This window comes from Oculina patagonica, chromosome 6 (genome assembly GCF_052425735.1).
Source record: "Oculina patagonica isolate OP01 chromosome 6, crgOcupat, whole genome shotgun sequence".
Taxonomy (NCBI): Eukaryota; Metazoa; Cnidaria; class Anthozoa; order Scleractinia; family Oculinidae; genus Oculina; species Oculina patagonica.
The window spans coordinates 22141364-22153861 of NC_135763.1; the positions used below are offsets into that span (position 1 = coordinate 22141364).

Sequence of the window (12498 nt, forward strand, 5' to 3'; positions counted from 1 at the left end):
TCTATTTTTATAGTACGTGTTTTCTTCCGATGGTTTAGCGAAGCAAAACCATTTCTGTCAACATAACTACAGAAGGGTTTTTAAAATCTGCGCCAGTTAAAAATATTTTAAAGAGTTTTTGCCACAGAATACTAGTAAAATACATTTATCAACCGTACGCGTTCAATCATGAATACTTTGGTTCAACTTCATGATCGCTCGCGCGCAACGTTGTTTTCAAACTTAAAAGCTTGATTGCAGTTCATGAAATGTTTGATACCCAATTTGAACATGTTTTTTTTTTCAGGACGTGATGCAACGGACGGTATATAATCCTTATCCTTATACTTACTGTAGGTCAGAACGTTGATACCGACGCCGTGCTTGTTCAAACAACTATTTTGAAACTCGAGCAGCTAGAATCGGTGAAATATTTCTGTCACCACTTTGTAACGTGTCTCGTTCCTCCTCAACTTGCAAACTTGGGAAGTTCAGAAGTTCAGTCGGCAAAGTTTGGGAAGTTTGTTCCGAAGTTCGCAATTTGATTGTCTAACCCGCAACGTTACTTCGTAACGTAGTTCCTAAGAAAACGCGATCATTTTAAAACCGGCGTCTTTGCAACCGGTTTAAATTTGTTTGAATGAATTCTACTGAGAAATAAATGCATTCTATCGAAAACTCGCAACTTTTTAAAAACACGCGACTTTTTTCAAAACCCGCGACTTTTTTCAAAACCCGCGACTTTTTCAAAACCGCGACTTATTTAAAACCCGCGACACAGGACTTGAAACCCGCGACCCACGACCCGCGACCATTAGGGAAACTCCAGCTGGACGGAGCTGGACGGCAATGTGCGTGAAGCGGGCATGCGCAATATAGGCTACACGCGAAAAATTACTTCCGGTCAGCCGTCCTCGAGGTCAGCCGTTTAAAGTCCCTACTACGTGGGTGTCAGTTAAAAAAGCAAAACAAAACAACGAGGCCTGGGAATATGTTAACTGCAGCATAGCGCAAGGAAACAAATGATTTTTTAAAGCTATACGCGGCGAGCACCTCTTGCTTATAAGTTTTGTTTAAATATCCAACAAATTAAACAAAAACCCTTTGTTTCAACAGTCAAGCTGGCAAAAAAATAACAATAGATGACGACAGCGATATCTTCGCTAACACGTGGCCCGTGCAGCGAAGTACCCACACCGTGGCAAGTTCCAAAAGTCGTTCAACGACCGAGGAGAAATAATAAGAATTGTTGTGTACTCGAATAACTATTAAAAAGCGCGCAACTAACAGCGTAGAACTGGCAGTCGTGTAAGGCTTATTTTTTCTTCTGAGACTCTCCATGTAAAAGCATCCGATTGACGGGCAGAGCATCCACGACGAGTCTATGAGGAAAACAACTTCGTGTAAGAAGACGTCAACCGTGAAGTGCTGGTCAACCTCGCTAATTGGCCAGAAAAACAGTTTTTCTGGCCAATCAGAAAGAGGGAGTTCAAACGCTTCTGGAACTGGTTCGGTAAGACAAAGTGCCCAGGGGCTGTTACGCTCTATGTTGTAAACTGTCACCCGAAAATCCCGTCGTCCCGATGATCTACCCGTCGCCCCGACTAACTGCCCCTGGGTCTCCGAGGATGAACTGTTTAGAGAGCTAAAAAAGAACAGTAAATGAAACGTTTCTTGAACAAAGTAAAAAATACGGGTCGCGGTAACCTCTTAACACAAAAGGATGAATATGAACTTTGGAATTAAAATGCATTTAAAGTTCAAAGAGAATAATACCATATCTTTTATAGCACAACAGTAACCGTAAGTCTGGGTACATCACTAAAACCTAACTTTTGCAATATTCGTATGCTTTGTTTTTTAACATTCTTTTTTGTATGTGGTGTGTCAGAAAACGCAAGGGAAAAGAAATTATTCTTGGAGAAAAGTAAACAAACAGCAATTTAAGTTTTCGAGAAATGTACCAAAATTCAATCTATTGTTGAGATTGTTTTCTCTTTACTTAATAAGTATGAAGTTTAAAGGAAAGCTTGCGAACTAAAGCTCTCAACACTTGGCTTTTGGTAGAATTTAAAGGCAAAGTTGCAATTTAGGTCTTGCCCGCCGGTAAAGAACGAAGGTCTCAATTTGGCGAGGATGCTGCCGGCGCAGGAAATGTTTACCTTAACCGTGATTTTTCGGAGGTTCGCTAATTTGAGTCGGGGGGACAAAGAATCCATCTGCTATTAAATCTATCGTGTTATGTACGTGTTTCTGTCGCAAAAAAATATATTGTTTTTATTTAACACAACGATACGTTGTACAAAATAGGGACACACTTTCTAGTGAAAGGCTGAGGTACTTTTGCTAATAATTCTCTTGTAATATTTTTTAACAGATTTAGCCAAGTCTAAAAGCGGAGCTCCCTGAAAGTTCTTCCCCCCACAGACCTTATAGTTTTGTTTTTGCGTAACTTGTTTGCTTTTGACACAAAAACACCGTTCCATACGAACGTTTTGATCGTGCGGTACGGCTAAATGAGGTATTTAACCAGTCTAGTAAGCATCATAAATAAGTGGATAAAGTTAAGGTCGATGATTTGCCTTTATTTCATAGTATTTGCTGTCAGTAACAATTTTTTTTGACTTTTCCCGAATCGAACGCTAGTGTCAGTGATCAAGTGCTTTTTGAGGAATTATATACTTCTGACTGTATATATTAGTGGTGTCAAATAGAGAGAGGTCTTCAGGTTAAGACGGTTTCCGTCGAGCTCGAGCAATAAAGGCAAAAATAAAGTGAGCAAAAAGACCACATAGAATGGTAATATTATTAATATTAGAGAAGTGATTTACAGTGGGATGGTTCAAACAGTATACAAAATGGCTGATGCTTTGAGTTGATTTTTGGTAATTAATTTTTGCACTTGTTGCTCGAGCTTTGATTCTAACGTGAAATAAACGATTGCAATATTGAACAAACAGACCATTATGCTTTGCAAGCTCCGATTCGTGTTTTGATGACGTCACTCGACTAAGAAACCAGTTGTCTAGCCTGGACTATTGAGACCTATTGAGGCAAAAACATTTTGGTCAACTACAGTGTTCGCAGCCAAGAAGTGAAATGAAACTGTCTAAAGGAGTAATTGTTAATTATAATGTATCATGTATACATGAATGGAGAAAACGGGCTTGCTGAAAAACGATATACAGCACAAGATATAGAAAGCATTATTTATCAGCAAGCTGTGATGAAGAAAGTTCAAGATAAAATAGAGGTATTTATACGTTACAGAGTGAGCTGCTTGGGTAACTTCAACTTAGTAAACAGTTTTTTGTCATTTTATTGTGCTTTTTGAACAGAACTGTTATTAATAGTTTTAAAATGGGAAACAGATTTTTATCTCATAGACCATATAGCAGATATAGGTGACCCCTAAAAATTCAATAGCATGTAACGCAAATATGCACGAAGGCATGTGACCTTGACACTCGGAATTCCCAAGTTGTCGATGTTCTCATTGTTGTTAGTTGTTCTGTCGTTATGCCATTCCTTTTTTTCTGGTTTAATAACAGTCGTTGTTTCAATAATATTACATTAAATTCTATTTTACTGTATTTTTTCATAGCGAGATGTGCAATCCTCTCCGGTGTCTGAAAAACTGCTGGTAGCGACGCAGCCGCAAATAGACGGGGACACCAAAAAACAGCTTACGAAACGTGAAAAGCTTCTAGTTTGCTTTATAGCTTTCCTTCTTTCCATGTTCGTTCTCTTGGCAGTCGTCTTTGGCTTCCTTTACGCACAACAAGCTGAACAAGTCCATTTAAACTCACAAATCAAAGCGGGACAGAGCGTTACCTCATACCCATGCGTGACAAAGGATTGCGTTCTTACGTCTACAGGTAACCTGTCAGTCAGATGTGTCGGTACTAAATTATACTACTTACACAATGTTTGACTTTCCGATGTGACATAGATAAATACATACGAGCGCAATTTAAAGTCAAAAACAGCCGCGAAGTCAATTAGGCTGCCTCGTGCCATGTTATTAATAAGTGAATAGACTGCAATTCGATCTGGCCCGACACGTGTTGATAACATAACAGTGAGAATAATTCATGTCATTAATAATTTATTTTTGTGATTTTTACCTGTTTTCTTGTGTTTTATTTTTCAGAGAATGCACATTATATGTTAGTTTTTAATCTCGATTTTAATCGGTTCATAATCGTAATATTTGTGGGATATTATAGTCAGGCTTTCTTTTTTTCTCGGCGGGAGAAAAGAACCGCGAAAAAAAAAAGAACACGTGATCACAAGATATATTGTCCCAGATCTACTTGATCTACTCGGCCGACTCCTTGGCCAAACTTCAAATCGCGTAACTTTTGATGATTACTTCCCGGGAGCTATTTTAAAAATTATTCACCTTATAACGAATACAGCTCTCTGATACTCTCTGTTCAGTGTAAAATATGCATGTGTTTTTGTTCTTACATTATTTATTACACATATGCTTTCGACGTTGCTGATCCTAGCAGTATGCAGGACGCATGTCACAGATGCCTAACCGGTATCTGGGTGGTCATGGATTCAAATGCTGTCGGGGAAACAGAGTTTTTCTTTGTCTCACCCTCGTGACAGATGAACATTTCATCTCTATCGTGTACATTGCGTTGTTCAAGCGTTTGACTCAGTCGAAGACACGAAGTTGAGCTTTTTAGCATCAATTGTATGACTAGTAAAAAAATTGTTTTTTTTAATTTGTTCTAAATAAGCGAACCTAATAGTACTTGATTCTGACCTGTACTTTTTGGATCTACAATCGAGTAGCCGCAATCGTCCAGGGCATTCATCAAATGTTCCTTATTATTTTGCAGACTTGCTTAATTATTTAGATCCGAAGACTGATCCTTGTGAAAACTTCTACGAGTATGTCTGTGGGGGATGGATAAGGAAAAATCCATTACCCAATCAGAAGGAAGAATGGAATCAGTTTACCAAAATAGAGGAAGAAAGTAATCAGTTTATCCGCAAGATCCTACAATCAAGAGAAACACAAGCTGAGTATTCTAAAGTCAGTTCAACAGCATGTCTGACCACTTTTTTTAAATTTATTGATTAAGACACTTTTGTTTAATGTGTGGGTGTGGGGACGGGACGGAGTAAATTGTTGGGAAAAAGCGATTGGCTAATCATCTAGTGGACCGTATGCAACGTGTTTTGTTGTTGTTGTTTTTTTTTACTTTCTCAGCTTCAAAGTTACATCATGTTAAAAACGTTCTCCCGATAAAACAGCTACGTTACTTGCAAAAAATGTTGGACGTTTAATTTTTGGACGCTTTTTATCTCATTTCGGACACTGAATTTCGGACAAAAGTTTTGGACACTGCTGAAACATAGCTAACTAAATTCACGCCTAAAAATCTAAAAATGATAGTTTTACTGCACCTTCAAGGTATGGCCTGATAGAACGAGATGTGGACGCCTGGAAAATTAAAATCAAAGAAAAACTAATAGTCGATGCTGTTGGCGATGATAAACAAGCATCAAAGAATAAATCACCTCAGTCACCGACAGCTACAGATAAAGAAGAATAAATAGATTGAATGGATGCGATGGCGTCGCCCAAGAAGTACGTACTTTAAAGTTTTATAAATAAATATTTCGGACACTTAAAATTTTCGGACGGTTTTATTTTCGGACACTTTTTTGTCCGAGTTTTTTGCAAGTAATTTAGCTTTAGTTGATCAGGCCGGGCACTTTAGCTCTTCGGTCTCGGTCGTGGTCATCCTGTGTTCGAGCTTGCATGATCGCCGTCTTTGCGTTTCTTTCTTGGGTAAGACACCGTAATTTTAATGTGCTAAGGAGTATGAATGCATGAGTGATGGCGAATTCTTGGTAGGCGTGCAAAACGTCTAGTTACTTTATACGACAGAAACCGGAGTAAGATAGCCGACGGGCAACGGTGCCCGTGTGTTGACGATACGTTAGTTTGCGAAAAGCGTATTAGTTTGCATAAGGAAATGCAAATAACACGAAAAGATTTCTCATTAAAACACATATTTTTTGTATCTGTCACAGCTTGCAGCCTTTCAGAAAGGGATAGCTTATTATAAGTCGTGTGTGAACACGGATGAAATTAACAGAAGGGGTTCAAAGCCATTGGACGATCTGATAAAGGAATATGGATCTTGGACTATAACCTCGGACGATTGGAATGAGGAATCTTGGGACATGTTAAAATACATTTCTTTAATGAGGAGAAAGCTGGCTTTAGGACCGTTGTTTACTGTGTTTGTAAGTGCCGATCAACGGAATAGCAGCATCAACACCGTTCAGGTAAGTCAAACGAGTCTCAGTTTCGCCAATACTGCACCGCGACTGGCTGACCGACTGTTCGTTTTACTGACTGACTGACGGGCTGACTGAATCTCCGTTTAACTGACGGACTGACTGACTGTCCGTTTAACTAACTGACTGACTGGCTCGGACTGACTGTCCGTTTGAGTGACTGACTGACTGGCCCCAGTTTTATTATTCCATGCAGGCATTTTTTTCTCTCGCGTTTTCGTTACCGGCTTCCTCGAGAATTCATCCGGGTGGATAAAATGCAAAGCAGCTTTCAGATCCCACTGACACTTCTCATTACGGAACCAAAACACGTATGAAAAAGTCACGCAACCCAGCCCCTGTATTATACAACTGATAAACAACAACAACAATATTAACAGTTATTTTAAGAACACGAAGAAGTTGGTAAGGTGAATTAAAAACCGAAGTATAAGACACTCAATTTTTGCTTTAGTTTCTTGGTATGCTTGGTACACACGCTGACCATAAAACCTACAAACAATAATACTTCTGGGTTTTGACGATTTTTACGCAGTGATTTGTAGTTAGAACCGAAGCTGGGTGCGAAGTTGATTGACAATAAAAAAATGAAGAGTAAAGGCTGTAGCCTCAGAGCAACTCAACAATATCTACATCTTTATACTCCACATAGTTTTTGAAGTTAATATTTTGCAAATCTCTTATTTTTAATTTATTTATTACTTGTCGTATTTCATTTTCTGTGTCTTTTTCCTTCAATCATGTAAAACCTAGTCATAGCAATTCAATTTTTGTAACTTCTCAGCCCGCTAAGTTTGGTTCTATTCTGAGTAGTTTTTTACCTATTTCAGTTAATTTATTTTATGCTGTAATTATATTTAGTTATCTCTGCAAAATATAATGGTTGTTGTTGTTATCGTTGTTGTTGTGCTTTATTTTACCAATAAAAACTGGTTAATAAACATCTTAACATGATGTTTTATCTCTTATTGATTTTAGATTAGACCGATAGCTCTTTTGGGACTTTCAAGAAATCGTTTAACTTCTAATACCACTGATGGAAGAAAGGTGTGTTTATCTTCAGACGAGTTGCAATAGTTTTTAAGCCCGTTAAAATAATACGTTTAAAACCAAAATTTGATCAGACAGAATCTTTTTAGTTTGTTACCGGACCATTTATTTTCTCTAAAAAATCATTGAGATCGCGCAAGCAAAAAACAAACCGCGGAGGATTTGAACGAGCCCTAGCTAGTCAAAAAACGTCCGTAAACAGACTATCTGTTGCCCAGCTACATCAGTATGATGACGTCCCAACATAGTTTTATTTTGTACTGGTTTCCAAGCAACAGAGATTATCGTTTTCTAATACATCAGAGGTTGCCTATTTTTAATGTTTTGAAGGATCGTAGCTGTAACTGTGTCGATACTATTCGTAATCACAAATCTCCCAGATAGTCGCTTACAAGAGCTTTAATTGTAATTCAAATTCCGTATCGGGTTAAGCCTAAAAGATAACAACTCTGCCATTTAATCGATAAGTGTATCTGTTATTTTTTAAATCGATTGTTACACTTCTGCGGACAAACAAAGAAATGAAAAAATATTTCCATAAGGACCCACTAAAGCTACACTGTAGCTTCTTTCTTGCAGCAAAAAAGACTGACATTTGTCCAAGGGAAATTTCATGTTCGGAGCATTCACGAGTTTTCCAAACGCGGATTTTTGAACATTAAAAAAAAAAAAAAAGATTAAGCCAAGAAGAGCTTAGGTTGTTATTTCCATTCAAAAGGGAAATAACAAGCTTGTTTTATACGATAAACACTGAAATTGCAGTCAGGAATATTCATAACTAAAATATTTGTCTGTCACTGACTATTATCAAACGTTTTTAAACAACGTTTGTTTGAAACTTATAAAGATTCTCGGCCGAAACGTCTTTATAAGTTTCAAACAAACGTTGTTTAAAACGTTTGATAATAGTCAGTGACAGCCAAATATTTGAGTTAAGCTTGTTTTATCTTGAAAGACAAAGGAGACAACTGTTCCAACGTTCATGACTAAACACATCATGACGTAGATGTCCCAATCGTTAGCAATAGGAAGGTTTCTATTTACATTAATCATCGCTGGCACAAAACAAGGGCAAAGTGTAGAGGTATAATTAATTTAGTAGAAATTAACATCAAGTTTACACAAGTTTTTACGATATAATTCCTGTTTTTTGCGTGTGTTCTTTTTTAGGCGCGTCGAGTTTATAAAGAATTTATTTTTAATCTAACACAAGCATTAGGAGCAAAAAACGATTCATACAGTGACATGATGGATGTTATCGACTTTGAGATCAAACTTGCTCAGGTTTGTACCATTATATGATCATGTTGTTTCTCCATTTATTCTGTTGTCATTTTAGTGATGCATTCCGTATCTCTCACTGTGTTCAGGTCATGCCAACTGGTAGACAAGCGTATGATGATGAAAATTTGTACAGAAAACTAACAGTTAAAGAACTAAACGAATATGCTGGAAGTGACCAGGTATGCTTTGTTGCCGTGATATTAACTGTTGGTGCATGCACCTGGAAAAAGACATGACAGTTGCATTTTAGCCAACATCATGTGAACCCAGTGCTTTTGTTGCAAAGCTGGCACGGGTTATCTTCATTTCCGTACGTATTAATTTTTGTCAAGATCCGTGCATACCAGCTATCTACAGAGGCTATTTCATTCCGACTTTCATCTGCAACGAAAATAAACTGAGTGAATTAATTAAATTCTAAATTTTGTCCTATTATTGACACAATCAATACTCCTTATTACGGCGTTGGTAAATTCTTATCCCAATTGCTCAATCCATTAACTCGAAACGAATTTGCCTTTAACGATACTTTTGATACTGTTCGCCAACTAAGCGAAGTTCCGATTGAACTTTTTAACCAAGGTTACCGCTGGGTTTCCTTCGATGTTGAGTCCTTATTTACCAACGTGCCTCTTGATAAAGTTGTTAGGATTGTTTTGTTCAGAGTGTACGACGATAAATTATTTGGCACCAAATTGAGAATTAAGAGAACACTCAAGAAACTTATTAAGGATTGTTGTCAAAAAAAACTGGGCCGTAGCCAGACTTCCTTTTAGACGAGGCCAGATTTTTGCTCAGGGGGTGTGGGGGCTTGCCCCTAAGAAAATTGAAATCTAGAAGCTCTAAAACGAGTTTTTCAACATTTTCCATAAACTATTTCTTGAGAAAAAATCATGTTTATTTTCCCATCTAAACGTATTTTGTTTTTAATTTTGGGTTGAAATATATACGAGGCAAGTATCTCGTCTTGCCTCTTGTTGGCTACGGGCCTGAAAACAGCGTTTTCTTTCAACTTGATTCTTTACGAGCAAATTGATGTCGTTTCTAAGGGTTCTTCGTAAGGTCATGTTTTAGCCAACATTATCATGACAGAACTTGAAAATGTTATTATTCGTAAAATGCTCAACTAAGGCCTTATTAAATTTTATTAGGGACGCTATCTTGACGACACGCTGGTTCTGGCCAAACCAGAGAATTTTGACACTATATTGCGTCAATAAATAGCTATCACAAAACAAAAATGACTCTCTCTCCTTCAGAAACAAGTTACAATGATTAAATATTTCCTTTCCTGCAATGGTTTTCCCAAATCTTAGGTGTGTCTTATCTCTTTAGGAGTTTCAAACGCAGAACATCTAGCCCTAATAACAACAAGATTATTTGGCTTCGGTTGCCTTATGCAGGTCATGTTGGAGAATCGATTGTTAATAATAGGCTGTTTCGAAAATTGAAGCGTTGTTTTGGGAAGCCGGTTCAGTTTAAAATTTTCTATCAAACTAGGAAACTTTCATCTTTCTTGTTCGAACAAAGATCCTAATTCTAGGGCCTTAAGTCCCACGTAATTCAAAGGTTAAGGCGGATGCCCAGCTTGTAACGCTGAATATATAGACAAGACTGATAGATGAGAGTACGTCTTAATGAACACGGCACTGACCATAATTTTGCCATGTTCCAACAACTGCATAGTTGTGAGACGTTGTCCTTGCACAATTTACCTCACCAAACTATTTTAGACAATATAACTATTGTTGCCAGTAGCAACAATTTCACGTTTTGTTTCTTGGAATCTTTGCTTATTGCGAAGTATAAAACTTCACTCAACTCAGTATGGCATAAAAGCTGCAAAAGAACTTGTATTGTTTTAATTTTAATTATAGCTTCAACATTCCTGTTGTATTTAGCAACACCTCCCTAGTGTCACCTCCCTAGTGGCCCTCTATATAAGTTAGTGTATTATCATATCTTTGAAAATAGTCTTGTAATAAGTATCGAAAAATTACGTTAACTTTTTCTTGCTTATGCTTTGCTAGTTTGCAAGATGTTCTTTGGAGAAGTGATCATTTTGAAATTAATTGCTTCGCTTAATTAATTAATTAATTAATTAATTGATTGATTAATTATTACATAGATGAACTGGAAGGAATATCTTGAACAGTTGCTGTTTCCAGTAACTGGTATACACGTCACAGATGAAGAACATGTTGTGGTTTATGGAGTGGATTACCTTAAAAACATCACCAACCTTCTCAAGGAAACTTCAAACAGGTAAACTGGCGCCAGGACAAGATATAAAGATCTTGTCGCCATCAAAACGTTGACTTCTCTTTTAATGGCAGATCATTTTTTTGGAAGGCAAGTCACTTCCTTCCTTCACTTCTTTTTTCCGCTTTTACCATCGACTTGTTAATTCGTTGTCTGTTTTTTTAGGTGAAGGAATGCTTATCGTAGAAATTAGACACTAATATGTTTAAACAGTGGGCCAGTGGACAACTTGTTTATGGTCATGAGAAATTCTTTACAGACCAGCAATTTAAAAATCAAGTCAACGGTCACTGGTGTGAAAACACAAACGACAACACAACCTATACGAAAAATAAAAACCCCTCAAGCTCAAGATCATGGTATATCTCAGGAGACCATCCACTCAGGGAAAATGACAAAATCTTTAACCATAACGGAGAATTTACAAAAAAAAGTTTCATAGGTCGAAGGCCATGACTTTTGTGCCCCACCAATATTAAATTCCCAGCGCCGCCCCTGAATTCGTGTAAATGTTGCCTTTTAAACTAACCAAAGAGGTTGTATGCTTCTGCTTGATATAGGAAAAATGTACATTTTGATTTTTACATTTTCATTTCATTACTCAATACAGCTCATAGGCGTACGAGGCGGGGGGGGGGGGGCGAGGGGGACTGCAGCCCCCCCCAGTGCCGAAATTTTTCGGGCAAAATGTACCGAATTCGGGCAAAAAGCCTAGAGAAAAAATAAAAAATAAGCCGACAAATCTTATTATTACGTTCAAAACAAATTACATCAACAGAAAAAGTATTGGAAATATACCAAACTTTGTTGTTCAAAAGTCTAAATTTCTCATTTTTCTGCTTTCGTTTTCTCTCACAAATTGCTATAATCATGTTCGATTTCTCTCGCAAATTCGGCGTGACCCCTCAGTTTGATTCAGTTGCAATCATTTTGAAGTGAGTGGGAAATGAATGAATGTTTCAAACGCTTTTGTATAACTTTCAAGTGGGGCAAAAACAATGCAAATTGACTCCCCAAAAATACTTTAGATTTTGCTGAACCAGAGTGAATAAATAAAATATTTCTGAAGAAACAGGTTTGTACACAACAATTTCAATACACATTTTGTGGTCTATTTAGTATGCCTCTTTATTCGCTTTCAACGCATATAATTTTTTTTTCGGGCAAAAAGGTCTCCGCCCCCCCCCCCCCCCCGGTGCGAAGGCGCCCGTACGCCTATGATACAGCTTATAAAACCCACGTTAAGCAACTATGCATACTCAACGCATACTCACTGACTTCGTATATATGTTTAGTGGTAGAAATGAATAAGCGGTCTCCATTTAATTTAGAACCATTGCCAACTACATGATGTGGAGATTGGTAGATTCAACATATCTACGACTGGGAGAGGAATTTGAAGAGATTTTTAAGAACTTTTACATATCTTTGGATGACTACTGGGTAACAATCCCCCGAGATGAGTTATGTCTTCAGCTGATGAAAGAAAAATACTTCGCCACACCACTCTCCAGAATATATGTGGATAAACTCTTCAATGGGGACAGTAAGAAAATTGTACGAAACGTTTTAGTTTCCCTTTTATTTGCTACG

The 12498-nt window shown here is 37.5% G+C and overlaps 2 protein-coding genes across 4 annotated transcripts in view; both read left to right on the plus strand.

Annotated features, from left to right (window-relative positions):
- The window catches only part of LOC144656373 (endothelin-converting enzyme 2-like), a 24148-nt gene extending 23836 nt beyond the window's left edge, over positions 1 to 312 (plus strand). The window contains exon 8 of the mRNA XM_078516598.1: positions 287 to 312. Within this exon, the coding sequence (XP_078372724.1) occupies positions 287 to 312 (26 nt within the window). The remainder of the gene's footprint in view (positions 1 to 286) is intronic.
- LOC144656920 (endothelin-converting enzyme 2-like) overlaps positions 1 to 12498 on the plus strand; it is a 48609-nt gene that overhangs the window by 26151 nt on the left and 9960 nt on the right. Inside the window, exons 1-9 of one of the 3 annotated variants that reach the window (XR_013571416.1) lie at positions 3006 to 3232; positions 3584 to 3857; positions 4836 to 5032; positions 6040 to 6297; positions 7288 to 7356; positions 8530 to 8643; positions 8730 to 8822; positions 10772 to 10908; positions 12237 to 12462. Coding sequence is in view for 2 of the 3 variants with exons in the window: in XM_078517179.1 (XP_078373305.1) it covers positions 3113 to 3232; positions 3584 to 3857; positions 4836 to 5032; positions 6040 to 6297; positions 7288 to 7356; positions 8530 to 8643; positions 8730 to 8822; positions 10772 to 10908; positions 12237 to 12462 (1488 nt within the window). In the remaining variant the exon portion in view is untranslated. Of the gene's footprint in view, positions 1 to 3005; positions 3233 to 3583; positions 3858 to 4835; positions 5033 to 6039; positions 6298 to 7287; positions 7357 to 8529; positions 8644 to 8729; positions 8823 to 10771; positions 10909 to 12236; positions 12463 to 12498 lie in introns of those variants that run through there. The other 2 variants (XM_078517179.1, XM_078517180.1) reach the window with 2 other exon arrangements.